Raw genomic sequence first — 27,979 nt, 5'->3', positions numbered from 1 at the left:
TCTGCTCTATTTCAGGAAATTCCATGGCTACAGCTCACTGAAGGAGTACTATGAAGAAGAAAGTTGCCTGCATTACTTGCACAGGGTAAGCTCTTGCAGCAGACTGCTCTTGCACTGGAAGGAAAATACTCTGTGGTTTCTTTTGTTGATACCTGCAGATGTCTTAGCTGGGATTTTCAGGAATAATCAGGCACAGTATATTGGAGTGGGATTTCAGATCTTGCTACCTCTAACACTGGGGCTAAATTCTCTGGGCTCTTAAGTGCACATAACTCTGGCAGGTGATAGCACCCGAGAGATGGAGACAAAACCACACATTCAGCTGAACTGCTCTGAGTGTATGAGGATAAAGTGGGAAATGGGTGCCTGCATTGAGCCTGCACCTTCAAGGAAGAAAGGCCTACTGGATTCTATGGAAGAGACTCAGGACACTGACAGGCAGATGCTTGAGCAAAGTTTTGCCAAAGTGTAACTGAGATCAATTCCTCCTTTTTCTACTGAACCAGAGAATGGAGATGTTCCAAGGGAGTTTCCTGGACTTGAACCAAGGTGTCCATAACAGAGCTGGCAATAGCTGCCTGATGTGCAGAGAAATGCAGAGTGAAAAAAGGGTGTAGTTATTTCAATTCTAAGAATGGGGACTCAGTCTGTTTGCTCTCTGCCTCTTTCTTACAATTGGGTTAGAGGAAAAAATTAACTCTGAAATAAGAGATCTTAATTGAATTATGCTAAGATACTTTTACAGTTGGTAGATGACATTCAAATACTAACCCCTTTCTGTTTTGTTTTTTTTTTTTTTTCTTTTCATGTCATGTTTCCTGGTGCAGATCTATGTTCCTCTTCTGTTGGTTAATGCTGCTGATGACCCTCTTGTTCATGAGAGTCTTCTATCAATTCCAAGAGCTCTTTCAGGTATGCTGAAACAGTCTCTTCAAGCTGGGCATATTTGTGTACCTACAGCTAGCTTACCACATCACAATTCCTGATTTCAAAGGTTGACTTGCCTCCTTACATCTGTGATGCTGTGGGAGGTGTGCTAAGCCTCTTTAAGTCACCAATTGCTAGAACTAACAAGGCTAACCCCGAGCAGGAAGAGCCTCAGTCCTTTCAGGCACCTGTTGCTTCTGTTGATAGCAGTGGGTTTCATTCAAGAATGAAAAAGGTTTCTTCATTGCTCACTGGGATTTAGTAGGAAGATGGGTGGTAGTGACAGTCTGGATGAAGCACAGATAACTCCCCTTTGCTGATGAAATGGGGACAGTGTGTGCATGGCTCTGTCACTTGCCACCGAACTGGGATCTCTCCCTTGAAAGGAGTTGAGCTGTCTGTCTTCAAACAAGTGTAGCTTCAGCTACCCTTAGAAGCTCAGAAGAGGGAGCTGCTGCTGCTTCATCACACAAAGAGTGGGTGCACAGGGAGGGAAGCAGGGTTCATTCTTTTCCTGGTCAGAGGCTGTGAGCAGAGAATTTATCCTCAGCTGCTTTCAGACAGAAGCAAGCTCAGAGTTTTTTACTGTCCATGCACCAAGATGGCTGATGCACTGATAGAGCTTGGTGCAGCTTGGCATCATGCAAGCAGACCTGGTTCCAGTGGATGTGAGTTAAAAGTGCTCATTTGTTAAAGAATGACCATTTTACAGCAGTACAGGTATTGCTGTTAGGGCCCAGTCAGCAGCACCTCTTGGGCAGCCTTTGTCCTGGCAACTCACGATGCTTTCATTCTCAGCTTGAAGATGTTATACTGGAACTTTCTGCCTCTTTTTCTTTTACAGAGAAAAAAGAGAATGTCATGCATGTGCTGCCCCTTCATGGAGGCCACCTGGGATTTTTTGAGGGGTCTGTGCTGTTCCCAGAACCTCTTACCTGGATGGATAAGCTTGTGGTACAGTATGCCAATGCCATCTGCCAGTGGGAGAAGACAAAGCCTCACTGCTCAGATGCTGAGCAGGCTGTGTCTGGCCAGGAGTAATCAACCCAAAGACTCTGGATCACTTCAGTATATCTCTCTGTTTGGGAACATCTTGTTCCCTCACCTGCTGCTTCAGGTTTCCATTCTCCTTGATATCCTGTGGCTGGGGTTTGATCACCATGTGTTTTTCCAAAATTGAGTTAAAGAAGAGGTTAACATCTGGTCAGAACCTCTTTGGATATCCAGTCATGCGGATTTGTAATTTACTGCTCTGCTTGAAGAATTGGGTTGCTGTCTGTAGCTTGTTACAGGGCTACTGAGCTAAAGACTGCTTGCTCTAATATAGCAGAAGTTTCACATGTCAAAATCTCTTTACCTGCTGGTCAAAAATTTGATCTGCAGCACTTTAGGTGTAGATGATGGGATGACTGTGGCTCTTTTCTCGTCTGGGTGCTGGAAAATCCCTGTACGAAGCCACAAGCCAGTGTGTGGTTCAGCCTGTAAGTCACTACAGTGTGGCTTGAAAAAACAGATGCCTGACTGCAAGTGTAGTGTCAGCTTTGCACCATCTCAAGGGAAACCTTTTAGCACCTAGGAATGCACTTGCACAAGTGAATCACTTTATTCAACTTCTCCATGCTTGAGGTGTGAGTGGATTGGGCTGGCTTTGTGCTGCGTCTCCAAGTAGAGAAAAGCTGCAGCCTGGTAATGCCAGTTAATGTTTCTATGTAAACATGTTCTCACTTCAGGACCTGATCAGTCACCTTCTTGTCATCTTTGCCTCTTTTTAAATACTGTTCTCTTTTCAGTACTGGATTCTTTGTTTGACCTGGGTTTTTTTAAAGCTGGCTCTGGCTTTCAAATGGAAACCCATGATTAAGAATCTGCAGGATTTCTTCTCAATTTGCTCAATTTGCTTGAAAGACTATTTTATGGAGAGTTATTGTACTCTCTTAGGGATAAATTGGTGGAGGAGTAGGGTGTATCTATTTAGATTTACTCCCCTTATGTCAGGGTAAATAATACCAAAATACTTCCTGTTCACTTTCAGAGCATCAAGTGGGTTTGAGGCACATGACTTGCCTTACAGTTGATGTGGAATTGGTGTCCCCAGCCCTGTGCAACTGAAATGTCATCTTTGCATGGCTGACTACTTCCAGATCTGTGTAATGCTGTAGGATTACTGGCTCCAGTAAGACACTGGGCTCTTTCTCACTAGAATTTATTTTCCACAACCAGACATCCCCTTCTAGTTCTAATGTGCAAAGTGAAGTGTGAAAGCTGTTTGCAGGAAAGCTGGCTACTCACCTGTGCTTTTCCCTCAAGTGGCAGCTATGGTCTGTGCCAAGATAGTTATTAAAGGAAAGTTGTCCCATGACAATCTGGAGACTGAAACTAGTGGTAAAAATCTTTTTTTTTTTCCTTACTGTTTGTTCTCTCAGTATTGTAGTGTCATTAATCCATCCATAGGGTTTCTTTATCACAGTGTCAGTGAAGTTCTTTTTTCCTGTCAAAACTTCCCTCATCAGCACTTTATTGCTTCAGCCTTGGTCTGTGTTCCAGGCACTTTAATTTATAGCTTAAGGGTGAAACAAGCTGCAAGTCTTCAGTCTGGTAACAACAAACCTGGGGAACAAGCCTGCTGGACTGCCCTGTCCCTGAACTTCAGTAGGTTGAGTAGGTGGGGTTTCATTTGAATAAAGCAATAATTAACTATTGTAGCAAAGATGCATTGTCATATCAGGAAATTCCTTTCATTTGCCTTAGGCCAAACACCTTGGCCTGTGATCCATGATGAACTGTGGATATCTGCACATTTCTCCTAGTCAGTAAATCTGGGCTTCTTTTTTTTTCTTCAAAGAGAAGATGAAACTAAGTAAAGCTACAGCAAGATTTGGCTGTGCTAGTAGCTGTTCCTTAAGAACTATTTTAGGGCATCAGTTAGCAAGGATATTCTTAGCTGATGGATATCTTGTCTCTGTGTTATGTTCTTATTCATACTGCATCACTAAAGTATGTCATAAAAGACATTTCGGGGTTTTTTTGCTTAAGTAGTGTTCATGTAATATTCATTGGGTATGACTTAAATATCTTCTCACTTCAGCAGAAGTGGAGTGTAAACAACACATGTACACATCAAGTAGATACAGTATAAATTTAGGTGTCTAAGTCTCCCAAAATGAGGTGAGCAACTGGACAGTTATCAAAGCAGGAGGAGCTGTAGCTTTGTCTAATCAAGTAGAGATTTTTCTTTAAACTTGGAGAGCCTTTCTGAGAAGTACTCCTTCCTACCCCACAAACCCAAGCCTTCATACTTCAGCAGTGCCAATGCTGTGGACTTTCTGAAACTCTCCACTAAAGAAGTACCGTGAATCTCTGTCTTGCTCCTTTGCCCTGGTTTTGATCTTGAATTTGAAACTGTTCCAATCACTTGTGACTTGACTGAGTCTGGTTTATCTGGGGAAGGACAGCTTTCGTTGTGGCTTTTTTGTGCAAGGTTTCTGGAGCTTGAGGTTCAGCTTATTAAGCCTGTAGGTGGAAGCAGTGTAAAAAAAAAAAAACAACAAAAAAAAAACTGTTATCTCCATCTCAACAAATGTGATGCTTCTTTGCTTCTTTCAAAGCAAGACTTGTAGTCAGACTTGCAGCAGTCACTTAGAGGTCTTGGGGAACTAGGAGAGAATTAAGCTGCAGTTCATGTTATCTAAATTATGTATTAAATCTTGCTACTGACAATGATGTATAATTGATACCTAGTGATACATGTGGCTTTGTACAGTCCTAATCTGAAATACTCTTCTCTCCCAAAAGAAGGCAATACTATTCTTGTTATGTGGCTAGGTGGTCTTTATTTGCCCAGTGAACCCAGCCTTAAATGCAGTCTGAATTTTTCAGTCTTAGAGGTGAAGTCTTTCATCTCTTGTCAAAACACATGAGGCTGCTGAAGTGTGCACTTGTAGATCATTGCAGTGTGGTCTGATAGAGCAGTTCATGATTACAGCATGGTGAATCTGACATGTGCCCTGCTTAGTTTCAAACTGGGATTAGAAAAATCGTTAGGAGAGCTCTTCCATGGGTGGTCTCATGGTAAGCACACCTTCCCCATCACTGAATGTAAGTAGCACTTGAACATGAACCCTGAGGACCCTCTCAATCAGACAGCAAGTTGCAGAACAATTACTCTTTGATGGTTAGGCTGGTCCAACCATCACCTTTGCCATTTTTCTGGAGATATCTGAAGATGATAAATAAGCAGCTCAGACTTGCTCTGACTGAACACAAGGAACTTCAGCTTCCACTACAAGAGCTCTGCCAGCATTTTTCACTGTCCCTTTGTTCTAAATCAAGGTGTTTTCAGGTGAGTCTGGCAGTGTTGTAGTTGCACTGTAAAGGCAAACAGTGAACTTCCCTGCAATCCTTTTCCTGAGTGTTTTTCTGCAGTTCCTGTTTATGAAGATATGAGTTAGAAAGACAGGGCATTAAGTAAAAATGTTGGGAACTATTAACTCCAGTACTGAATTTAGCCAAGCTACCTGTGTGTCATCTGTCCTGGGTCTGTCACAAGTTCCTAGACCACAGCCCTTTGACACGTGGTGCCTTGCCCTTTTCCTCCTCCTCCCTTGACATCAGCATATCTAGAGACTTCAGTAACAGCTCTGTCAGAGCTTTTGGGGCTTTGCTTTTTGGTAAATGAATTTTCAGACACTATTACTGAGACACACCAGTGATGCACACAGCACAACTGAGTGCTGACTTCAAGGACCTTTATGGGCAGCCTACAACTGGCTACAGTCAGTTTCAAGGCTGAAAATAACAATGTATATAAGCAGTGGATCACTTTCAGGTCTCTGTTCCTTTAGCGGTAGGAATTGAGTCATAGAAGCAGGGTTTGCTTTGTTTAATATGGGACTTGTTATCTTGCAAACCCAAAGTTTTTGTCTATTAACACTCTAGCAGCACAGCTGGAGGTAAATTGCTCAAGTGGCTATATCTCAAAGGAAAGAGCAGAGAGTACCATCTTCAGGACGTAATTGCCAGTTTAGTCACCTGGATTGCTTCCAAGTTTTTCTGGAAGTACTATGCTTGTCTAAAGCTTAATGAAATCCTTCAGGGTTTTTTTTTTTGTTTTGTTTTTTTTTTGTTTTTTTTTTTTTTTGTGAGACCAGAGAAGGCCTAAGCCTTGTGCTGCCTGTGTAAGTCATTGTAAAGAACATCTCGTTTCTGGCTTGAGTCATAATCCATGTGTCCGTATCCCTGATGTGGGTTGGTTCATTTGGGAAGGTGCTGGAGCCACAGTGACTCAAAGCAGTGTCTCTTCCATGGCTTCTAGGTGAAAAGCAAACAGCCCTTCTTGACTTTATGATTTTTCTCCAAGCTTAGAATGCCTCAGAGCAGCACCAGCCCAAGGGAGGGTGCCCTGTTTCTGTACCCTCTTCTCACTGGCAGTGGGAGTGACACTGGCTGGGCTTCCTCAGCTGTCAGGGGAGCTTAGGCACAAGTGCCACCAATGAGTCAGAGCAGTTGCCAGCTTCCTATGCTCTGCTGGGAAGGTCTCTGGAGTTATGCTGAACATCTGTACAAGGTGGCACAAAGCCCCTTTGCTCTGGTCTGACTGACCAGCTTCCATTGGAATCCAAGTTCTTGCATGACCAGAGAGGAGATATGGGATTTTCTTCTTGGATCTCCACTATAGTTCTGCTGGGATATTGACCCATCTCATGGTCCCTGCCAACTGGAAAGTCTTTAAAAAAAGCCAAATAAAATCCATTTGTATTTGTTATAACCAAATCCTACTGCTTTGCCCAAGTCAACAACTTTCCAAAGGGGCATATTGTGTCATTGCTACATGATAGCTTGACTGTAATTCCTAGTGACAGATCTCTAATCATTCTTCTTGAGAAAGCATAACCTCTTTCTCTGAAAGTTCCTAGACAAAAAGGTGTGTAAAGAGCTTGGGGAGAGGAGACCTGTGCCCTTGTTTTTCTCATGCAGCTGTGTTAGAACAGGCAGAGCGATTTCCAGTGTTCTCGGTGAGCAGTTGACTATGAAAATATTTTCAATTTGGCAAAATTATATTCTGTAACTATCTCTAAATGCTGCCCTAAAGAAGCCTGTATATTGAGACACCCTCCCTGCTGCCATGTTCTGAGTCAGATTCTCTGGAGCTGAGAGCTGCAGGGGAGATGATTTGCAACTAGCAATGCAATTTTTCTATATCTGCTGATGTTTACCTTTAAAATTATATATAAATATATATAAAACTGTCTTTGATTTTTTCTTTAATTTTTGTTCTTGTGTGGTGTAAAATGGAAGTCATTGCAAAACAAAATGTAATTTTGTTATCTTTGATTCAGTGGGGTTTCTTTATTTAAAAATAAAGGACTTATTGAAGTCAGTGCTACAGCTAGTGCCAGTGTGTGAAGTTCCATATGTTGGCAGAGGCTCTCAGTCTTCTCTGAGGCCCAGCTTGGGGAGCTGGCTGGGGGGCAGGTGATACAAGCACTCGTGGTGCTCAAGCCTTTCCTGTGTCCTTTTTGTCTTCTGGCCAAGAAGAGATCTTTGATGCCACTCTCATGGAGAATGGGTGTAGCATTGGCTTAAAAAAGCACATCTGCCATGAAACTACTGAAAAGGAGTTATTTTTGCCAGTGGAATAGAACATATGTCATTTTTCCCTCTGTGAGAGCAAGTGCATTTCTTAATCTTTGAGCTGCTGGCAGAAGAAACACAAACCAGCATCTCTGGCCAGGACAGTGACATCTTCGAGCCTAGAGCATACAAAAGCCCTGGCAAAAGCACTGCTCAGCTGCCCCTGACAACTCTCCACTGTGTGGTTTATTACCTACAGCCCAAGGGAGGGAGTTGTGGAGGGTAACTGGGACTGGTGACCTGCTGGGGCAGCTGGACTGGGTGCTTTGTGGGACACAGTGGGCTTCATCTGTAATTTATTGGCTGTTGTGAGTTAGTGGTTAGATCCACTTCAGAACTCCTTCCTGCCTTGGTCAGTCACTCTGCTCTCAGCTCTGCTGTGCTGTTCTCTGTCTCCCCATCAAAGCAAGCTGCTGGCTGACAAATTGTCACAGGAGTGGTGAGCAGCCACAGGCACCTCCCAAGAGCTGTGACTATCCCAGTCTAACCCCCTGGGGCAGCAATATGACACTCCTATCTGTGTGGATAGGTTTTTTTTTCCTTGTTCTGTTTCCACAAGCTGCAATTGCTCTGCCTCCCAGGCAAGCTGTGCTGTTGTGTTTGCACTGGCCTGATGCTTGCAGGGTTGTCACACGTGGTTTCCTTGGGATGGCTCCATGTACAGAAAGGAGCCAAAGGAGGTGGAGAAGTGCCTTTTGCTCTGTCTCTGGACTCTTCCACAAGGTTGCCACAGCCTCAGGCTTTGGGACTCTCCATACATGGACTCAGCAAGCAGCTAAGGCTGGAGCAAACATCTAACCCCAGACAGACCCTGTCCTCCCTGTGGCTTCAGAGCTGCTGTCCTGTTTGGTTTGTGCCTGAGCCAGTGCCCTGATGAATGTGGCTCTTGTCAGCACCCTCCACCTCAGCCAGCTTTGGGTGGGGGGGGCTAATCTGGCTGATGAAAAGGACCTGTGTGGAGCTGGGAGAGGGGACAGGACCCACTGTGGGACCAGGCTCAGGGAGAAGGTAACCTGGGCAGAGACCAGGAACTTGTTCCTCTCTGAGCCCTGCTGCTGGCCAAGGGGGGAGATGGTCTGGGAATGGGTGCCCAGTTGGCTCTTTGGAGGAGATGCCTGGTTCATGAACCAAAACAGACTCCCTTGCCTGGGACAGCTACTTATTCCTCCCTCTTCCCCACCTGAATTACCCTAAGGTGTAATTAGTGTCAGGTGCAGCTTGTTTGCTGCACAGGTACCATCCTTTGCCCTCTGTGGTGACTTTTGGTGGGGCTTCCCTGAATGAGCTCCCTTTCACAGTGCAGTGCTAGGAGAAACAACTGTACTGAGGCTTTTGAAGGATTTAGGAGGGTACATTCTGCTTTTCTTTCAATTGTTTTGTGATTGAAATGCATATCTTAGTCTCAACGGCTACTGCAGCTTCTGTTCTCCTCCCTGCCCAAGCAGGAATTAGGCAGAGACAGCTCCACATGGGACACTGATTGGGTTTTTGTTTGCATCTGTTTTCTCTTCCCTGGTTAGAGCAGATGACAAAGAACTGAGGGCCCTTTCTCAGGCAAGAAAGGGACTTGATCTGGAATGCAGGGAGGATGGAGATGGGCAGATCCTTGGTCCCACTGCCAAAGTGTAGTCAGTGATGAGGGGACAGGAGTCTCCTGCCAAATGCTGGTACTCCTGATCTCCTTAGAACCAGCAACACAGCCAACACCCAAAAAGCTGTGTCCCTGTTCCTCACCATGAGGGACCGCAGAGCTCTGCTGTTAAACGCTTTATTTCTCCCTCACTGTAGCCCTCCCTTCCCAGAGCAGACATTCTCCTGTCCTCCCCTCGCAGCTCCAGGAAATGCTGTGGGAGAGGGCTGGTGGCCTCCTTTCTCCACCAGCTCTGGAGGGAAGGATGCTGTGCCTGGGAGGGACAGCCCTCTGCCTGGAGCGAGGACAGGAGGGACAGGCGTGGAGCAACGCGCCCAGGGTGCTTCAGCACGAGCAGTCACTCAACCAATGCTACAGGAGGGAGGTGGCTGGGGTTAGAGGGCCACCTCAGGTGCTGTGGTACAGGGGAGTGCAGCAGGCTCCTGCTTTAGAGAGCCGTGTCCTCAGATTCGATGCGAGGCCCAAAGAGCTTCTCTGCAGTTGCTTTGCCATCGTACTTGGGCAGGTTGCCACCAAAGTCTGCTGGCAAGATGTCAGCGTCGATCTCCTGGTAGAAGGATTCCAGCTCCTCGCCATGCACAAAGACCTGGAGGGAGATGGGAGTGACCCTCGGCAGAGGACCAGGGCAGCTCTCCCCAGCCACTCCGTTTCACCCAAGGACATGCCTTGGCCTGCAGGTCCCTTTCCCACACTCACCCTCTCCAGCAGTTTGCTCTTCAGGAACGGTTTGACCACGTTGTAGGTGGTGGTGAAGTACCAAGGCTGGTGGATGAAGTGGACGGCCTTGAACCGCGCTGGGAAGGAGTCCTAGGATCCCAAACCCAGATACGGGTGGTTACAGACGGTGACCTTACCTTTGCTCAGATCTTGCCCAGATCCAGCAATGGATACACCAGCACTGCCATGGCTCTCCTTGCTCCATGTCCCCTTCTCTATTTGATGACCCTTTTCTGTTCTGACCCAGAGGATCAACCATCCCAGCCTCAGGAGTACCAGGGAGCTGAAGAACCTCCCAGACAGCTCACTGCTCCCACTCCATGAGAAGGACCTTCCCTGGGAAGAGCCGAGTGTCTTTGGCATTTGGTCCAAGGGCAGAAATCCTGGAGTACCTGTGAGTCTCCATCCAGCCTGGACCAGGCTGGGCTGAGAGGCTCATGAGGAAAGCCCTCCAGGCCATGCCCTTGGATGCTGCAAGGAGTGGTCAGCCATTTGAGAAGGCAGGGAGATGGGGTGGGGAATATTTTGCAGGGTTAAGCCAATTAGCTGGCAAGTTAGGGAGAGGGTGATGGGGAACAGCTTCTCTGCGATGTTTTCTCATTGTTCCAGCATGGTGGCAATCCCAAACCCTGCTAGCCCTGCCACCTCCCTTCTCTGAGCTCTCTGCTTCCCCAGAGTCCCCTCTGCCACTGCTGGGTGCAGACTTTGCCACCTCACCTGCAGCATGTCCACCATCTTCTTGAGCTCAGAGGGTTTGATCCCTGATGCCTGCTGCATGGTGAAGCCCTTGAAGTTCTCAATGATGCAGAACCCATTGATCTGGGTCTCTTCGTTCTCCAGCAGCTTCTCCAAGATAATGCAATAGGCACGAAGGATCTAATAGAGAGGAGAGACAGCAGGGTCTTGTATGAGGTCTCACCTCCCATAACCCTAGGGGGTACTCAGGAAGAGTCCCATGGAGTGTTATCCAGGGTCTGTTGGACTCCAGCCTGCTTGTCACAGCCAGCCCCCAGATTTCAGAGCAGGGAGGGGGTGACCACATTCTCTTTTCAAGTCATGAGCATCAGATCTGGATCAGTGATACACTGAGACCAGATTCAGAGCTGAGCAGAAAATGAAACCATGAGAATCTGTGAGTTACATGCTTGGAACCTCTTTGCCAAGAAGCCTTTTCCATCCCTGGGCCTCGGTTTCCTCCTCTGCCTTTGATTTAACAGTGTGGTGCCTTTCTGCGGTCTCTTATATGGGCTGGGGGATGCAAACCCTGAATTTGGCATGCATCTTGCACTGCATCCTTTGGGGTAGACCATGCTCTCCCAGGCTCCCTCAAAGGATAAATTCTAAGGACTACAGATTTACTTCCACCTGCATGGCTGGACGGATGCACGTGTGTGTGTAAGGAGCATGTGCTCAGATGTGCCGAGCGGGACAAGCCCAAAAGCAGGACCACTGCTGTGGGAGCAACCTCTGAGTTGGGCTCACCTCATCGAAGGTGATCTCCTCGTAATCCCAGTTCTCGATGTTGAAGAGCATCACCACCCGTCCGTACTTGTCCCTGCTGGCCAGGATGCCGGGGTAGCCGGCCTCGATGGTGCTGCGCACGGCCTCGGGGCTCAGGTTGTCAAACAGCTCGGGGTACTGCTGGCGGAAGTTCACGTAGCCTGGAGAGAGGCAACAATTGGAAAAACTGGCTGCTTTCCCAGCCTCGGGAAGCTGGGGGAGCTGCCAGAACGGGACAGGCTGATGATGGTGAGATGTCAGTGCTGAGCCTGAGAGCTGTGGAAAGCTCTGCCTGCGGCCCACATGGGTCAGGTCTCCTCCAGCAAAGCAGGAAAGAGAAGCTCAGCAGCAGACCAGCCCCAGCATGCTTGGTGTTACCCCTCCCCTTGCCAGGAGCCTCCCACACCTGCTTTCTCTCCAACACCTTAACAAGTAGATAAAAGTAATTTCCCCCTCTCATTTCCCTTCTCCCCTTCCTCCCTGTTCGGGTGAAAACCCCCATCTACCCTCTCTTGGCACCCTGCAGGCACAAAATAAGGAGTTTCATCCTGGGAGAATGCAGGCAAACAAAACAGCTAGTCTGAGAGCCAGCACTGATAATTACAACTCATTATCCCATAAGCTAACACAAAGAAGAGCAGAGCTGGAGCCAGGCAGGTTCCAGTCAGCAGCCACCCTCTGGGCTGCTCTTCTGCTCCCCCTCCATGCCAATGGGTCACTCTCAGTGTGAGGAGAGGGTGCCACAAGCACCCCAACCTGTCCCCAGACCTAGAGGTGCCCCAGGGGTGCAGAGCCCCCCAGGCACCATGCACAGAAGCATCAGGAGGGTGCAGAACTGGCTCCTTATAGGGGTACAGAGAGGGGAGTGTAGGGCATGTACAGGGCATGGGGGTCTCAAGGGGATGAAGCCCAAGCCAGCTGTGAGGGTTTTTTCCATTTTGCTTGGGTAAACTTGTAAGGAATGGAACTGTCCTGGTGCTGCAGGATGCCTGGTGTCAGCCTCATTTATTTCCTTCCCCATCCCAACTCCTTCCAAGCCCCTCAACCCTGACTTTTTCTATTCATTCCCTCTCTTCAAACCCTGACTTTTCCTATTTATCCCCTCCCTTCATTCCCTTCCCATGTCAGAGTCCTGCTCTGCCAGCACATTCCAGTCTGGGCTAGGAGGCACCAGCACAGGACTGGGAGCTGCTGGGGGATGTGTACCCTCATCCTCACACAGCATCACAGCCCAGGACCCCTCCCCACCTTTCAGCAGGTCATAGGCTCTGTGGACATCGAACTTGCGAGCACGGATGAAGCGGAGCAAGAAGGAGTCGTCCCTCTCCTGCACCTTCTCAGCCACCTTCTGGCAAACGTCCTCGCCGCCCGCCCGCTCCTGCACCAGCTCCCGCAGCGCCTTCACCGCCACCTCCCTCTTCTCCTCCGTCTCGTTCAGCTCATCCTTTGCCTGGGGGGAGCAGAGAGGGGACCCAGTGATGCCACACACACACACATTCTAAAACACCCCGGGGGTCGTGGAGGCACCCAAAATCTGGGGGAGGACAGTAAAGCTCCTTGCAGCATCCCAGCTTACGGAGGCAGGGTCACTCAATCCCCCACTTTGGAGACATTTTGGTAAGTGCATCCCCCCCAGTGCAAGAGGCAGTCGAGAGTCTCCTCTGGCCCCTGGGGAGCAGGAGCCTCGGGCTGCAGCTGCCCCCTGTTCCCCACAGCCGCCTCACCTTCTGCAGGGTGTGTGGGGGGATCTTCTCGCACCTCCCAAAGACGGGGCCGTGGTCCTTGGTGGTGAGGCGCTCCAGCTTGGAGCGCAGCGCCTGCTCCTCCTCCGACACGATCCGGAACGTGCCCGTCTGGGGGGAGGAGAGGATGTGGGGGCTCCCCAGACAGCCCCCCAGCTTCCCCAAGTCTCCTTGGGAGCTACGGGGAAGGGGAGAGGCCCCACACATGAACCCAAGGGAGTGCACTGGGGTTGGGATGGACTGTGTGCTGCTTGGACTAAGGTGCACCCTGTGCACCCCATCCCAGCACTGCAGGGAGGGCATGGTCAGAGCCCAGAGGATGGGGCAGCGTGGGGACATTACTCACAACTGCAGACATGTTGTCCTCTGTCTTCTGTCGGCAGCAGGACACTGGCAGAGGGAAGGAGGAATCAGCATGGATCCAAATGGTCTCCATGCCCCCCCTTATGCCCCATTCCCTGACATCTTGCGCAGACGGGGGTAGAAGTGGGTCAGAGGACACCCCCAACCCTCCTCAGCTCCATCACCTACTGCCTGCATCTCTGCCTGCCCGAGGAGGCTGAGCAGCCTGGAGAAACACCAGGGATGTTTGCAAAAGCAGCTTAAAAATCTGTGTATTGATCATCTGATACCTTCACATGTTTTTCTCCCTCTGCCTTTCCTCTTTGGGCTGGGAGCGTCTCAGCCTGAGCTCACCCAGGTGGTCTCAAACCACCTTCACACTGGCAGAGGCAAGCATCGAACTTTGGCCAGGCAGCCAGCTCATCCTTTTATTTCTGCTACCAAAATAAATAATATTACCAAAATAAATACTCATCCCCAAAGTATTTCCCAAACTCTCAGTTCTCACTGCTCCACCAACTGCCAGGCTGGACTGTAAACCTCTCACCATCTTTCCAACACAGTCTGGATGAAACACCTTGTTCCCATCCACGAGGAGGAGGGCTGCCTTCATCCTGCCTCCAGCATCTACCCCTGCCTGTCTGTAGCACCAGCTCCAAGCCCAGGCTGTGTGAGGGATGCTTGGCTCCAGCTCATCCATTTCCCAGGGGCATCCTCTTTCCCTCCACCTCCTGGGAAAGGGATAGGCGTCCCCTTGTTCCAGGCATCAAAACCAATTCAAGCTCTGGAGGTGGCAGGTTGAGTGAGGGCTGAATGATGGTCTTCAATGCAGTTCTTTCAGCTGAAAAATGTCCTGGATACTCACCAGGAAGAGGAAAAGCTGAACTGTCCTCAGCAGGTGAGTGCACAGAGCTGAGATGGAAGCGGGGATGGCGAGGCCGGAGTGGAGCAGCGAGGAAGCCGGGAGAAAGCTTTGTAGAGTCACCGGGTTGGGATTAGACCGTCACAAGGCATCAACTCACTGCAGCTTTGTAATTAAGTCAGCCCAGGCCAGGAAAGAAACCCCATTAAAACATTACAAAAGGCAGCTGAGGAGAGGGAAAGAGGGAGCTGGGGCTCCACCGCCAGCCGGAGCGTGCGTGGAGAGGCGGGCTGGGTGCCGGACCCGATTAGCAAAGTATAAAAGCTCCTTGTTGTGTAACTCGCTCATTAGCACGGGGCAGGGGGAGAGGCAGGTGGTGGGCAGCCTGCCATCCCAGCCTGCTCCCCAGGGTGAGCAGGATCCCAGCTTCTGCCCCAAAAACCCTGGCAAGATCCTGCTGTGAATTCATGTGGGCAGGGTATGGCTGCAGGATGGGTCTATGGCAGAGGATGCTTCTGGGGCTCTCCAATTCCTCCCCTATGAGGCCTCCCAAACCAGCATCCATACAAGACCCCTTTCAGCTTTAAAAAAAAAAAAAAGACACGAGCAAAATTTCTACAATGCCCTCAAGTGATGATTGACTGCTCGGAGCTCTGGGAACTGGAACCCATTCCACTCCCAGGGAGATGCCACAGACCCAGAAGGGAGGGGAGCCCCGGGATATGGGAGAAACAAAGGTCAGTCCACATGTGGGTGCAGCAGGATGGCAAAATGGGTTTTCTGGGTTGCCCCAGCATGCTGAAGCTACATAGGGCAGGAGAGCCCTTGCAGCCTTAATTCTTTGGGTCAAGGGTTGTGGGAGCTGCGTGAAGATGTGGAGAGGATGGAGCTGTGCTCAAGCCCAGGAGAGGAGCTTGGCCGGGCTCTTACCATGATGGGGATTTTGGGGAGCTGGCAGGGCCAGGCTAAGCACCAGAGCAGGGCTGAAGGAGCTTACACAAGGCATGTTTTGTAAGGCCTCTGGGATTTACGGATTTGGTTTCCACACAGGGCTGTCCTGCAAGCGGAGCTGAGACCCCAGTGTGAGGGAGGGAGAAGGAGGAAGGCACGAGACTCCAGATGAAAGGCTGGGGTGCTGCTGAGGGAAAATTCAGACCTGTGCCAAAACCCTGAGCAATGCCACTGTGGCCTGAGGCAGTGTGCACTGCTCTTTAGAGGAGACCCCCAAGCCTCCCATCCCCTTCCCACACCAGCCCTGGTGCAAGGCTCAGCTCCCTCCTACAGCTCGTTGGACCTTTGTGCGCAGCTCAGCGCAAAACAGCGCATAACAGGGGTACATCATCAGCATGGGGTTTCCCAAATAGACCAAATAATGCTCTCTTGGGGTGCCAGAGAGAACCTGTGATCCCAGGGCATCCTCACCAGCATGGTAGTCAAAGATGAAATAGTTTTGCAAACACATGTACAACCTCTGGCATCACGAAGAGAGTGTTTTGTCCCGAGTAAACGGGTCTCAAGGGGGACCCACCCTGATGTACTGTGACAGAGCCCTGAGTGCACCTCTCTCCCAGGTCTGGTTATCCCCCTGCCCACAGCCCCACGTCAAACCCGCTCCCCTCGCTCAGCAGCATCAACTCCTGCTCCGCGTGAGCACGGGGTTTGGGAAAGCTCCCACGCTGTGCTGGCACCGGATCCTTTGGCCAAATCCCGCTGCTTAAAGGCGGGCTACACCTCCTGGTACGCTAAAGGCCACCCCTCACGTCCCCCGGAATTAAGGGTTTACTCGAATGGATCTGAACCCCACGTGGGTGGCGCTCGCTGCCGATGCGGGGTGGCCCTGAACGGGCACTTTGTGCCAAATGCCCCGGTACCCCCGGCTGCCCACCCCACGTGCCTGCACTCCGCTCCAGTAACGTTTTCACTGTAAAGCGACCACAGCAGAACAGGCTGCCCAGAGAGGCCGCGGAGTTCCCCTCACTGGAGATATTCCAGAACCAGCGGGCCGCCCATGTGCTCTAGGACGACCCTGCCCGAGCAGGGAGGCCGGAGCAGGTGATCCGCCGCGGCCCCTTCCAGCCCGACCCACGCTGTGGCTCGGTGACAGCGGCCCGCACGCCGCCGGCCCCCGCGGGACTCGAACCCGCGGCCCCGCGGGCGGCGGGGCGGGAAGCGCGCGCCGCGGGCGGGAGCTGTTCCCCGGGTGACGCGCGGGCACTTCCGGGCGGGAATTTCGCGGGACGGAGCCGCGGCCCGACGGTCCCGGGCGGCCGCCGGCCCCATGGCCCAGCGCATCCTCTCGCTGGCGGCCGAGGAGGGCCCCGAGCGGCTGCAGGAGGCCCTGCAGAGCCTGGCGGAGGGCGAGGTGCGCCGCGGGCCGGGCGGGGAGCGGGGATGCGCCGCGGGCGGGCGGCGGCTCACGGCGTCCCCCTCTCTTGCAGCTGGGCGACATGGTGACCAGGCAGGCCCTGAAGGGGAGGGAGACGGCGGCTCTGCTGAGAGGGATCTTCAAAGGTGGGTGATGAGTGCGCTGCGCTCGGGGGGCTGCGGGCCCAGCCCTGGTGGGGGCCGGTGGGTGCAGCCCGTGCTCAGCAGCACAGGGAAGAGTCACTTTTGGTAAGAAACCCGCTCGTCAGGGCTGCCACGGGGAAGCACGACATCCGAGGAGATGGCAAACTGGACTAGAGTTGTGAAGAGCCCGTGGTAAGTGCGGTTTACTCTTGAGAGCCCTTCGGTACCTTGCAGTAGCACTGAGCTGGCCAGATGAGGAGAGCTAATTGCCAAGCTGGTTCTTCTCAAGTTTTGACACTTCCTGGTCTCCGGCTGCAGGTTGAGTGAACCACAGGATGTGCTAATAGGGTGGCCGACTACTTTATCCAAGTATCTCGTTTCCCGTTCTCTGGGATTTTTTATTTATTTTGTCAGATAGATAAAATAGGAAGCTGCAGGCAGGTGACAGTTTATCCCTGCTGATTTCCTGTAGTTTAGCAATGTGTTACTTGCATAACTTTTCTCCCCATTCTTTTGTCCCTCTGTTTTCTTGCTGTAAGGCTCCCCCTGTTCCCAGAGAAGCGGTGTTCTCAGGAGACTCCAGGTTTACAAGCACTGCGTCCCACTAGTGGAGTCAGGGGACCTGCATTTGAGCAAGGTGTCTGAAATCATAGGACTGCTGATGCTGGAGGTAAAGCTCCTTTGGGCTGGCTTTCCTGGGCTCTGCTGAGTATAATTTAATATGTAAATTGAGATACTTCACCAAGCCACTGAGGAAAATTAGTTGTATCCTTTCCATGGATCTTCCCTAGACTAAATTAGCTGGTGTTGGAGTTGGCTCTATGTGTGAATTTGATTATCTTTAGAAATTTAATCTTAGGCTCAAAACTCTAAACCTATAATCACATAATCTTGATTTATTGCTCTGTTCTGTAAAGAAAGTACAAAACAGAGATCTCAGGGCTGAATTTTCCTTTAAAGGGAGCATTTCCCTGTAAGAAATTCTGTCTTCTGCTGGGTTTTGGTGACAGTTTGGGTGTGTATGTGGAATTCTGTGTAGTGCCTCAGGCTCTCTCCTGCTGTATGTTCTCCCAGGCCCGCCAGCTGCCAGGCCACGCGTTAGCAGAGCTTGCCAGCCTGTTTGTGGATGTCATTAAAGGGGGCAGCCTGACCAATGGGAAATCCTTGGAGCTGTTTTCCACTGTTCTCACGGCTCTGGCCAGTTCAAAGGAGAACCTGGCTTATGGGAAAGGTAACCCCCCTATCAACTCCTCTCTGCAGCTTGTACTCCTTTCTCTGGAATCAACTCCTAAGACTTTTGCTTTTTCAGGTGAACTGAATGGGGAAGAGTTTAAGAAACAGCTGATAAATACCCTCTGCTCCAGCAAGTACGTGTGTCTGGCAGGTCTTGGTTACATGGCAAAACATTGTGTTTCACATTGTGCTTGGAAAAAGGCATCACCATGGGCTGTGTGTCCTGTCATCCCTGAATCCCTGCCCTCTCTGACAGTGTCTTCTCTAGTTGGGAATCCAAGGGAGCACCCTGTTCCCAGATCTTGTGAGACTGTTGCATGAACTGGTCTCAGGACGTGCTTGGTTTTATTCCTTTTCTGGCATTTGTTATTAAAGGGGCTGGGGCACTTCAGGACTATGGAAATGTGGGTAGTTAAGATTGATGCTTTTTCTGGTGGAAATCTGGCTTCTAAGTTTAGTATCAATGAAACAGGGAAATGGTGACATTGAATAATTGTGTAGGAGGGGAGAGCTAAACAATAGTCCAGCTTGCTCTCAATCTTCCAACACATCTTTGTTTTACCAGGTGGGATCCTCGGTGTGTGATACATCTTGCCAACATGTTCAGGTAATTCTTTTTCCCTTCAACATTGACTTGTGCCATGGTTCTGTTTGTGTCCTGTTTCATAAGCAGTTTGGGGCAAGTACAAATAGGAGGGCTGACTATACCAGGCAGAGCACCATGGATGGTTGGTCAGTGAGCATCCACACCAGATTTGGATGCAAAACTCATCTGGGCATGGCATCATGGTTTTTGTTCCATGTGTGAGTGAACCTTGGCAACTAAACAAAATATTTATGAAAAAAAATATCTTTGATTCAACAGGGATATTCCACTATCAGGAGAGGAGCTGCAGTTTGTGGTGGAAAAGGTCCTTAGGATGTTCTCCAAATTAGACCTGCAGGAAATTCCCCCTCTGGTCTATCAGCTGCTGCTGCTTTCTGCAAAGGTAAAAGCTCACAGGAGCTGGATTTCCCCCAGGTTTAGTCCAACAGAAAAAAAAAAAAAAAAGTCCAGAGTGATCTGTAGTCTGAATTTTGGCAGGGATTCTGATTGTTCCCAAACCACGCTGTAGGGACACAACAGAACACCAGTAGGTTTTGTTTCCTCTAACTCCCTCTAGCCTGAGGAAGCTGACTGCTCAGAGAAAGGTGGGATCTTGGTCTTCCTTGTGGGAAAAGAAGCAAACCTTTGGGAAATAAGGGATGAGCACAGACCTAGCAGACGGCAGAGAGGATTGTTTTTTCTCAGTGTGGTTTTGCTCCTTCTCTGTGATCTGCATGCTACAATAATAGCTCATGCACTATGATTGTCTACTGGGCTGTAGTCTGACTTGTACTGGGAATGTGTCACCTCCTGTGCTCTTCTCCAGAGCAGAGACTGCCAGGGACATCTCTGCCCTTTGACAGGGTGATCTGGCTCTTTTCCTTGCTTCATTTGTGACCAAGTCAATGCCAAAATGATCCAAAGACAAATTATATGTGTATTATAGAGGGTCATTTGGGTCCACTGGCCAAAATGTATTGTTAGATTTAAGGTTAGGAATTTGAAAGCCTTCCCAATTGATTAAAACATAAAGGATCCTTTCTAATTAATAACAACTTCAAAAAAAAAAAAAAAAAAGACAGTCAGAACACCTGAGAGCCTGAGTTTCTTCCAGCTATTCGATAATGCAGTCAAAAGAAATAAGTGCAGTCAAAAGAAATATGAAAACTGGAAGTCTGGAAATGAGCCATAGAGGAGTGCTCACCTGCATGAGCAATTTATGGAGGGAAATGAAAGATACCCTGAGATTTGTGATAGGTGTGGGAATTGAGTTTTGTTCTCTGGGATACTGCAGGCCCTGCAATGGCTTAATGTAATGTCCTGCCTTGCAGGGCAGTAAGAAGACTGTTTTGGAAGGAATCATCAGTTTTTTCAATCAGCTGGATAAGAGACAGAAGGAAGAACAGAGGGTTCCTCAGTAAGTTCTTGCCCTGTCACTCCCTTTCTTTACTACCTGGGTATTTGTAGTCACACTGCTCCTGCCCAGGGCTTCTTGAATTTGAACAGTTAAACCTTGTACAAGAACATCCTTCTTGATCCATAAGGAATGATTTCTGGCTTTGGATGGCTTGTTATTTTCTGGTAAAACTTACAGGTCAGTGGACCTTGAGGTGGCCACAATGCCTCTGGACCAGCTGCGCCACGTGGAAGGTACCGTTATTCTCCACATTGTTTCTGTCATCAACCTGGACCAGGACCTGGGTGAGGAGCTAATTAGACATCTGAAGGTATGGCAAAGATGGAGCAGCCACTGTTCTTGAAGATACTGAAGCAGGGTTTAAAAACTTAGTTTATTATCTGGACAAGGGATTTAATAATTTTTATGGTTGCAGTCAAGTTCTCTTTAGCGAGTGTTGTGATATGTTTGAAGAGACATGTGCCTGATGGCTTCCTGAATTTCCAGGGTGTTTCAGTAAAGACAACAAGTTTTCTCACTGCTCCTTGCTGTTTCCTAGACTGAGCAACAGAAGAACCCTGGTAAAGCCCTGTGTCCCTTCAGTGTGGCTCTTCTGCTGTCAGTTGCTGTAAAACACAGACTGCAAGAGCAGGTATGTGCTTGATAAGCTTGCAGAGAGCTTCCATGGGGATGCATTCTGCACTCCCTGTAAAGGAAGGGAAGCATGGTTAGGTCAGAGTCCCATCAGAATTAGGCTTAAAATGGTTTCAGGATGCTCGTGGGTAGGCAATTAGATCATTGGTATGCTGTACTTTACTGAACACTCTAAAAGACCCCAGAGCAATATCACAATTTTCCAGAGTAGTGATTCCTGTGGGTTGGTATTGTAGGATGAGAAGAAAAACAGTCTATTTTTCTAATGTTTTGGCTCTGTGGTGGCCACATGAAGAGCATCTGGCAGCAAGTCACCCTCCTTGAGGCACTTAATGAGACTAGTGTATTTGTCCTGACAAAGAAGTGAGTTAAGATTTTTGGCAGGCTGTAGTGGAACTTGTGTCTGGCTGGTGCTCTTACTGGAACATACCCAAGACAATACAGGTCCCATTTCAAAGATCATTTCCTCACACGTAATGATTTTATGTTCCAGATATTTGATTTCTTGAAAACATCAATCACAAGAAGCTGCAAGGACCTGCAGTTCCTTCAGGCCTCCAAGTTTCTGCAGGATTTGTTTCCTCAACAATATGATATAACTGCTGTCATTCTGGAAGTGGTGAAAAATAGGTGAGTTGCTGCCACGTGCTGCAGAACATTCAATGGGCTTTAGAAGTGGGGAGAGTTTCAGCTTTGTTTAAACACTCTAGGATACGAAATACTTCTGACCATGTGCTGGCAGGGATCAGTGTCAAAATCCAAAGGTTTTATCCCAGTTTTATATTAGCGAATTAAAAAAAAGAAAACAACAACATGTGGTTGTATAAATCTGCTCCTTCTACCTCAAATCTCAGGGTCTGGTGGTACAAAGGACTAAACTGATCAGGGCCTAATCTGCAGTGAGTCATGCTGCTGGCTGTAGTTTGTGTTCTGATCAAGGGATGAGGAGTAGGTTCACTGTTTCAGCTGGTTCACTGGTTAGTCCTTTAAACATCCTGTGGAATAGCTCTGGTCTGTCACCAGTTGTCCTTTAGTTTGATGGGAGGCATTCCTCTTCTCTTTTTCTCCAACTTGAAGATCTTGACATCAGTAGGGTACTCGTGCATCCCAGCCGTAGCCTGCTGTTATGTTCAGGTCAGACCTGAAGGCACATCATTCCCTATGGTGAGGAAACCTTTAGGCTGGAAACAAATTCTTACAGAGAACCAGGACTGCAGAGATGTGCTGAGCACCTGTCCCTCAGCCTAAGGACAGTCACAGGGTTATGAGGGCTGTCATCTTCCCTGCTGTCATCAAGTGTCTCTCACTGCTGCTTTGGACCCTGGAATGACTGCAGAACATTTTACCTCTGCTCTAATCCAAACTTTCCTATGACTAAGTTGTTTCTTTCCTCATCTATTTAATGCTTTCCTCAGTGCATTTGGTTGGGACCATGTTACTCAGGGCTTGGTGGATCTTGGCTTCAGCCTAATGGAATCCTATGAACCAAAAAAGCCCTTTGGAGGAAAAGCTGCTGATAACAGTTATGGCCTTTCAAAAATGCCAGCCAAGCAGGCTTGCAGACTGGGAGCAAGTATCCTGCTGGAAACATTTAAGGTAATGTAGGTTTTGGGGAAGTTTTTTTTTGGTGGGGAGAGAACAACTCTGTTCTTATTCTATCCTGGTAAACAGTGTCAAAACCTTGCCTGCTATATCCATTGTGAGTGTTTTGCAAACAATGCTTGATTTTGTCTCCTATTTGACCCTTTCCAGCCATCCTCATGAAGGTCTAATTCTAATCTGTTCCAGCTGTCATGATACTTGTGTAATCCCTATTACAGTTTCCAAGAAACTGCAGAGGTAGAGAAGGTAGATAAATTCAGAGGTACAAATAAAATCTGACAAGGTGGGATTGAAACCCATTCATCTTCACCAAACTGGTAAATTTTCATCCCATAGATGATTGGAACCATTATGTTCTGAGTGTACTGTGTGTGCCTTGATGTGCTGGTTCTGATTGTCCTGGGATGAAATCTGAATCAAGTAGTGTGGACTTAGCTGAAAGGGGACTTCTGGTAACCATCCTTGCTTACCTGTTGGATCTGGATTTGCTTTGTACTGTACAATGCCTGTGCTGTGAAGTACAGGAATATCTTAAAGGTTTTGATTTTTATTTATTGTTCTTCCTCATTCAGGTTCATGAGCCCATCAGAAGTGATATTCTTGAGCAGGTCCTGAACAGAGTCCTCACAAAAGCAGCGTCTCCTGTCAGCCACTTCATAGGTAACAGAAAAGAGAGAGAAATGTCCTCTGCTCTGCTCTGTGGACAGTCACAAGACAGCTCCTCAAAACACATTATAGAATCACAGAATTGGGTTTGGCTTGGATGGGACCTTTGAAGGTCATCTAGTCCACTGCCTTGTAATGAGCATTGAGATCTTCTGCTAGACCAGGTTGCTCAGAGCCTCATCCAACCTGACCTTGAATGTTTTCAGTGTTTCACCACCCTCACTGTAAAAAATGTCTTCTTTATATCCACTTTGAATCTACCTTCTTTTAGTTTAAAACTATTAGCCCTGTTCTTATCACAACAGCAACTTAAGTCCCCATCTTATAAACCCCATTTGAGTACCAAAAGGCTACAACAAGGTCTCCCCAAAGTTGGCTTCTCCAGGCTGACCAACCCCAACTCTCTCAGCCCATCTCAATAGCAGAGGTGCTCCAGTCCTCTGAGCATTTTTGTTCCCCTCTGGACCTGCTCCAGCAGGTCTCTGTCCTGCTTGTGCTGAGGACCCCAGAGCTGGACACAGTACTCCAAGGGGGCTCTCACCAAAGTGGAGTAGAGGGGGAGAATTCCCTGCCTCAGCCTGCTAGCCAGGCTGCTTTTGATGCAGCCCAGGATGTGATTTGGTTGCTGAAGTACCTACTGAAGTGACCTGAAGCTAAGGAAATCAGTTGTTCCTTGTCCTCTGACTGAGGTATCAGCTGCATCAGATTGCCTTGTATTCATCACAGGTGAAAAATATGTTTGCAGGCAGTTGCCATGGAACAGCTGACGCGCAGAAAGTCAGAATCATCAGTCAGTTGCCTGTTCCACGTTCCCAGCCTTGCCTTCTCCTCATCCTTGGGAGCCACTGAGGCTGCTGGGATGTCAGTGCTGCAGTCTCTTCCCTTGCATCTCAGTGCCCTCTGGTGGGGTGAGGCCCTTCAGCTGGGCTGGGAGCATTTTTAGTGCGTGGTGTCTGCAGTAGAATCAGTTTGCCGATGCTCATTTTATCATGACCTCTCTGTGTCATGGAAGGTCTTTGATTAGTCTGTAATAGTTAGCTCTGCAGACATCTTCTGCTCAGGCTTTTCTGGCCCCTTGGCATCAGCTGTTCTTTTTGTCCTTTTATTTTTCAGACTTGCTGTCCAGTATTGTTGTGTCTGCTCCTCTTGTGCTTCAGACTTCATCCTCCAAAGTCACAGAGACCTTTGACAATTTGTCCTTTCTGCCCATTGACACAGTGCAAGGGCTTCTCCGGGCAGTACAGGTAAAGCTTTGCATATCTCCATGGATCTCCTTGCTACTTTAGTTCCAGTGACAGCTCTTGGCCACAATTATATGCATGATCTGATAACCCTCCTCATGAAATAAGCCTTCATTCTCTGCTGTGGGTTGTTTGGTGTAGCATGGAACTGTTCTTCAAGCATGGATTTGCATGTGCCCTCTAGCAAAAAGCATATGGTGTGGTCTGGCACAGGACCAAAACTGCTCTGTGCTGACCTTTCATCTGGAAGATGCCCAGATGCTGCACCCTGTAGAAAACTAAATCTACAGTGTTTAGCTGAACAGCTGTAGCTGTCACGTTGATTTTTCTCCTTCCAAGCTCCATGTCAGTGTTCCTCTTTGCCTGGGCTGAGATATTGCCCTGGTGTTTTAACTTTTACCTGCTTTGTCCAACCTGGGGATAACAGTTATTTTCCTAAGCCCTTGCACTGTGTCCTCACTAACCTGCTAAGGTGTCTCACTGCCACAGCTCTCTGGGTTTTCTTGTCTATTTTAAAATGTTTTGGTCTTCCTACTGTACTGATGACAGTACTGGAAATGCAGGGCCAGATGGGCTTGAGGAAGATGAGCTCATATGCCCCAAGGGCTTGGCATGCCTTAGTGCTTTTCTCTCCAAAGGTTATTTTCCTTTCCAGCCTCTGCTCAAAGTCAGCATGTCAGTGAGGGACTCCCTGATACTTGTTCTCCAAAAAGCTATCTTTTCCAGGTAAGCTGGGGAGAAGATTCTTTGAAAAAATTTCTACAACTCATTTATGGTTTTGGAGCAGAAGTATTTTTATTTTGGGCTAAGTATCTTCTTAGAATGTTCTTCCCATAAGTAGATAGTGACATCTCCTATCCCTTTAGCCTGGAATTGTGGTACAGTCACAGCTCCACTGAACTGAGACACAAATCCCAACCCCCATCTGAATGAATGGGCTTTGCAAGTTCAGAAAGCTGTTGGTAACTTCAAATACATAGGTAAAATTAAAACCAATTGCAACATGTGTCTAGCACAGCTGAATACATCCAGGGAGGGTCTGGAAGGAGCCACTGATCAAAATGCTGAGCTGCCACATTCCTTCTGATCCCTTACAAGGTGTTGGCTTGGTCATATTTTGAGCAAACCATCCTGCTGTTATTGTAGACTGGATTTTCTTGACCACTGGCTGCCTAGTTACGAATATAGAATTCAAGATTTGGGATTATTTTTCAAAGCAAGGGACTGTCTTGGGAAAGACTTGGCATTTCTGTGAGTAAAGCAAAACACCAGGTTTTTATTAGAAATTTTCCAACTCTGAGCTCTGTGACACTCTCCCAGCTTTCAAGGGATATTTAATACTTGGGTCTTGGCCTGGGCTCTCCCTGAGTGTGAGCATTGTAAGGACAGAAAGGAGATTGAATATTGTGACAGTGTAGAGCAGGGGAGTTTCCAGCAAACTGCCCAGCTCTAGACTGTTTGGGACTGTACTGCCCTTTTGGGAAATACAATTGTACAGGTTCAGTCACTCTGTATTTGTGACCTTTTTTTCATTGCTGAGTTGATATTTTATGTGCTTCTGAGCTTCTTGCTTCCACATTTCCTTACATAACCCTCTTTCCTGTCCCAATTCCCAGGCAGCTCGATGCTCGTAAAGCTGCAGTCGCTGGCTTTTTGCTCCTGTTAAGAAATTTTAAGGTTCTGGGCAGCTTGTCCTCTTCCCAGTGCAGCCAGGCCATTGGTGCCACTCAGGTGAGTGCTGTTCTGCAGTCCCTGTGTGGCCATGTGAGACAGTCTGGTGTCTACTACCCACTGTTTGAAACAACTCAAAAGGGAAGTGTTCCCCCAGAATGGAAATACAGCTTTAGTAAGGATTAGTCCTGGAAATCCAGCAAGGATTTCCTTCCTGTAAGGAAAGCTTTAGGAAGTGCAGTGTGCAAAGAGAAGCTGGCTTAGAGATGTTGCTTCTCAGAGTCATTCTCTCTTACAGCACCAGTGCTCTGGGGAGCATTCCCACTGCTCCATGACAATGATGAGCACAAGGACTACCTCAGTGATTGTTCAGGGGCCAGACCCTTACCACTTTGCTCCTGTGTTGTGATATTGTAACCAGTATAACGTGACTAATGTTCCTTCTCAGGTCCAGGCAGATGTTCATGCCTGCTATAATTCTGCAGCTAATGAGGCCTTCTGCCTAGAAATCCTGGGCAGCCTGAGGCGATGTTTGAGCCAGCAAGCAGACGTTCGACTCATGTTATATGAGGTAAACATGGTTTCTTCTGTCTCTTAAACAGCCACAAACTCTTCTGTGGTCTGATTCTTCTTTAGCCTCAGGTAAATAACAATCATGTTATTGTGAAAAACAGCCTTTCAGCTCAGTTTTGTTCTTCATGGGACATGTGTAACGTGTTTTCACTCCTTCTGTTGCTGTTTTTTTTTTGACTGTTATAAACCCAAAGACACGTTGATGTATCTTCTTCAGCTCATGCATTGTTTAAGAGCAAAAATATGTCAAAGTCTGTCTTGCTGTAGTAGGGCCTAGGGAATGAGAAGGATACTTGATGCCCTGTGAGGAGGAGTGGTATAACAAGCACTGGGTAGATGTGGAGCTGTTGAGAGTTAATTATGGACTCCAAAGAAAACCCTGTCTGGAGAGTATGGAGAAGCTTCCTTGGAGACTGCATCAGGGATCTGTCTTTTCTCCTCTTCCTTTCCAAGTTTCTATAAAAACTTGGCTGTCCTTAGGTCTGTTGTGATAGGCCTGTTATAAAGGGCCATTTTTGGGTGTATATATTAGGTTGTGTTATAACCATGGGATACCACCTTGAGAAAAAAACCCTGTACTGGTCAGAGAGGTTTTGTTTCCTTCTTGTCTTGGGTTGGATTGACCTTTGATGAGCTGCAAGTTCTGGGTGTATTCATCACTGTTGCTAGAAAACTTGTGCTTGCTTTATCCATCCACTGAGTTTTCTCAGTCTGCAGGATTTGTTGCCTCCTACAGTTTCCCCACTGGCTTGTTTTGCCTTTGAAGCAGGGTTTCACAGTTTGAAGTTGGATCTTGTGCTTGTGTTAAATAGCAGTGAAAGTCACTCTGGGCTTGATGCCACCGCTGCTAGGGAGATACAGCTTGTGAGAGGGCCCCTATGAGGAAATTCATACTTTTTCTGATTCATACCTTCTTTCTGTGGTGCCTTGGCTTTGCCAGGTATGGAGTTTTACTCTGAGCACATTGTTACTTCCTCATGGTTCCTTGCGGTGCCAAAGTGTCGTTGCAATCTTATGACGCCAACTTATTATTCCTGTGGTTCATTTTCTCTGCTGTGTCAGCCAACTTGTCCTTCCTTCCTGTCTCCAGGGTTTTTATGATGTCCTTCGCAGGAACTCCCAGCTGGCCAGCTCTATAATGGAAACACTGTTGTCTCAGGTAAAGTCCTGCTCCATGGTGGGGCTGCACAATTCTGCACTTCAACCAGTATGGCAAACAATTCAGGTTAAATATTGGGGAAATTGTTTTCCCTCACACTGGAAACATGTTTGGGTGCTGTGACACTTCCCTAAAGAGGTGTTCAAACCCCTGCTACGCTGAGAGAGCACACTAGGTAAATGTCTGGAGACGGGTTCATTTCCTGCCATAGGATGGAAGAGGAAGGATCTCTTGGAGCTCTTTCCAGCCCTTCAGTTCTTAGGTGCTGTGGTAGGTGTGAGCCCAGAGAAGTTCTTTGTGCTCTCCCTGTTCCTTAGCA

At 48.3% G+C, this 27,979-nt stretch overlaps 3 protein-coding genes across 5 annotated transcripts in view; 2 read left to right on the top strand and 1 right to left on the bottom strand.

Annotated features, from left to right (window-relative positions):
* ABHD2 (abhydrolase domain containing 2, acylglycerol lipase) overlaps positions 1 to 7,316 on the top strand; it is a 37,425-nt gene extending 30,109 nt beyond the window's left edge. For both annotated transcript variants that reach the window (XM_053954753.1, XM_053954752.1), the window contains exons 9-11: positions 16 to 85; positions 828 to 912; positions 1,772 to 7,316. In XM_053954753.1, coding sequence (XP_053810728.1) covers positions 16 to 85; positions 828 to 912; positions 1,772 to 1,968 — 352 coding nt within the window. In that variant the 3' untranslated portion in view covers positions 1,969 to 7,316. The remainder of the gene's footprint in view (positions 1 to 15; positions 86 to 827; positions 913 to 1,771) is intronic.
* A 2,036-nt stretch (positions 7,317 to 9,352) lies between these two features.
* RLBP1 (retinaldehyde binding protein 1) lies at positions 9,353 to 14,563 on the bottom strand. Its single transcript, XM_053954941.1, has 8 exons — positions 14,375 to 14,563; positions 13,514 to 13,557; positions 13,150 to 13,278; positions 12,674 to 12,875; positions 11,408 to 11,586; positions 10,643 to 10,801; positions 9,905 to 10,015; positions 9,353 to 9,794 (listed from the first exon to the last, which is right to left on the bottom strand). Exons 2-8 carry the CDS (start codon positions 13,523 to 13,525, stop codon positions 9,636 to 9,638), a joined length of 951 nt encoding a protein of 316 aa, XP_053810916.1. The 5' UTR covers positions 13,526 to 13,557; positions 14,375 to 14,563; the 3' UTR covers positions 9,353 to 9,635.
* A 2,046-nt stretch (positions 14,564 to 16,609) lies between these two features.
* FANCI (FA complementation group I) overlaps positions 16,610 to 27,979 on the top strand; it is a 24,256-nt gene continuing 12,886 nt past the window's right edge. For both annotated transcript variants that reach the window (XM_053954661.1, XM_053954660.1), the window contains exons 1-18: positions 16,610 to 16,733; positions 16,810 to 16,882; positions 17,419 to 17,549; positions 17,954 to 18,110; positions 18,189 to 18,246; positions 18,678 to 18,719; positions 18,978 to 19,101; positions 20,030 to 20,115; positions 20,293 to 20,425; positions 20,654 to 20,746; positions 21,242 to 21,378; positions 22,164 to 22,344; positions 22,923 to 23,010; positions 24,130 to 24,260; positions 24,913 to 24,983; positions 25,874 to 25,988; positions 26,377 to 26,499; positions 27,592 to 27,660. In XM_053954661.1, the coding sequence (XP_053810636.1) occupies positions 16,650 to 16,733; positions 16,810 to 16,882; positions 17,419 to 17,549; positions 17,954 to 18,110; positions 18,189 to 18,246; positions 18,678 to 18,719; positions 18,978 to 19,101; positions 20,030 to 20,115; positions 20,293 to 20,425; positions 20,654 to 20,746; positions 21,242 to 21,378; positions 22,164 to 22,344; positions 22,923 to 23,010; positions 24,130 to 24,260; positions 24,913 to 24,983; positions 25,874 to 25,988; positions 26,377 to 26,499; positions 27,592 to 27,660 (1,896 nt within the window). In that variant the 5' untranslated portion in view covers positions 16,610 to 16,649. The remainder of the gene's footprint in view (positions 16,734 to 16,809; positions 16,883 to 17,418; positions 17,550 to 17,953; positions 18,111 to 18,188; positions 18,247 to 18,677; positions 18,720 to 18,977; positions 19,102 to 20,029; positions 20,116 to 20,292; positions 20,426 to 20,653; positions 20,747 to 21,241; positions 21,379 to 22,163; positions 22,345 to 22,922; positions 23,011 to 24,129; positions 24,261 to 24,912; positions 24,984 to 25,873; positions 25,989 to 26,376; positions 26,500 to 27,591; positions 27,661 to 27,979) is intronic.

Source organism: Vidua chalybeata, chromosome 13 (assembly GCF_026979565.1).
Source record: "Vidua chalybeata isolate OUT-0048 chromosome 13, bVidCha1 merged haplotype, whole genome shotgun sequence".
NCBI lineage: Eukaryota > Metazoa > Chordata > Aves > Passeriformes > Viduidae > Vidua > Vidua chalybeata.
Note: the sequence above shows the minus strand (reverse complement) of the source record. Positions and strands in the feature narration are given on the sequence as shown.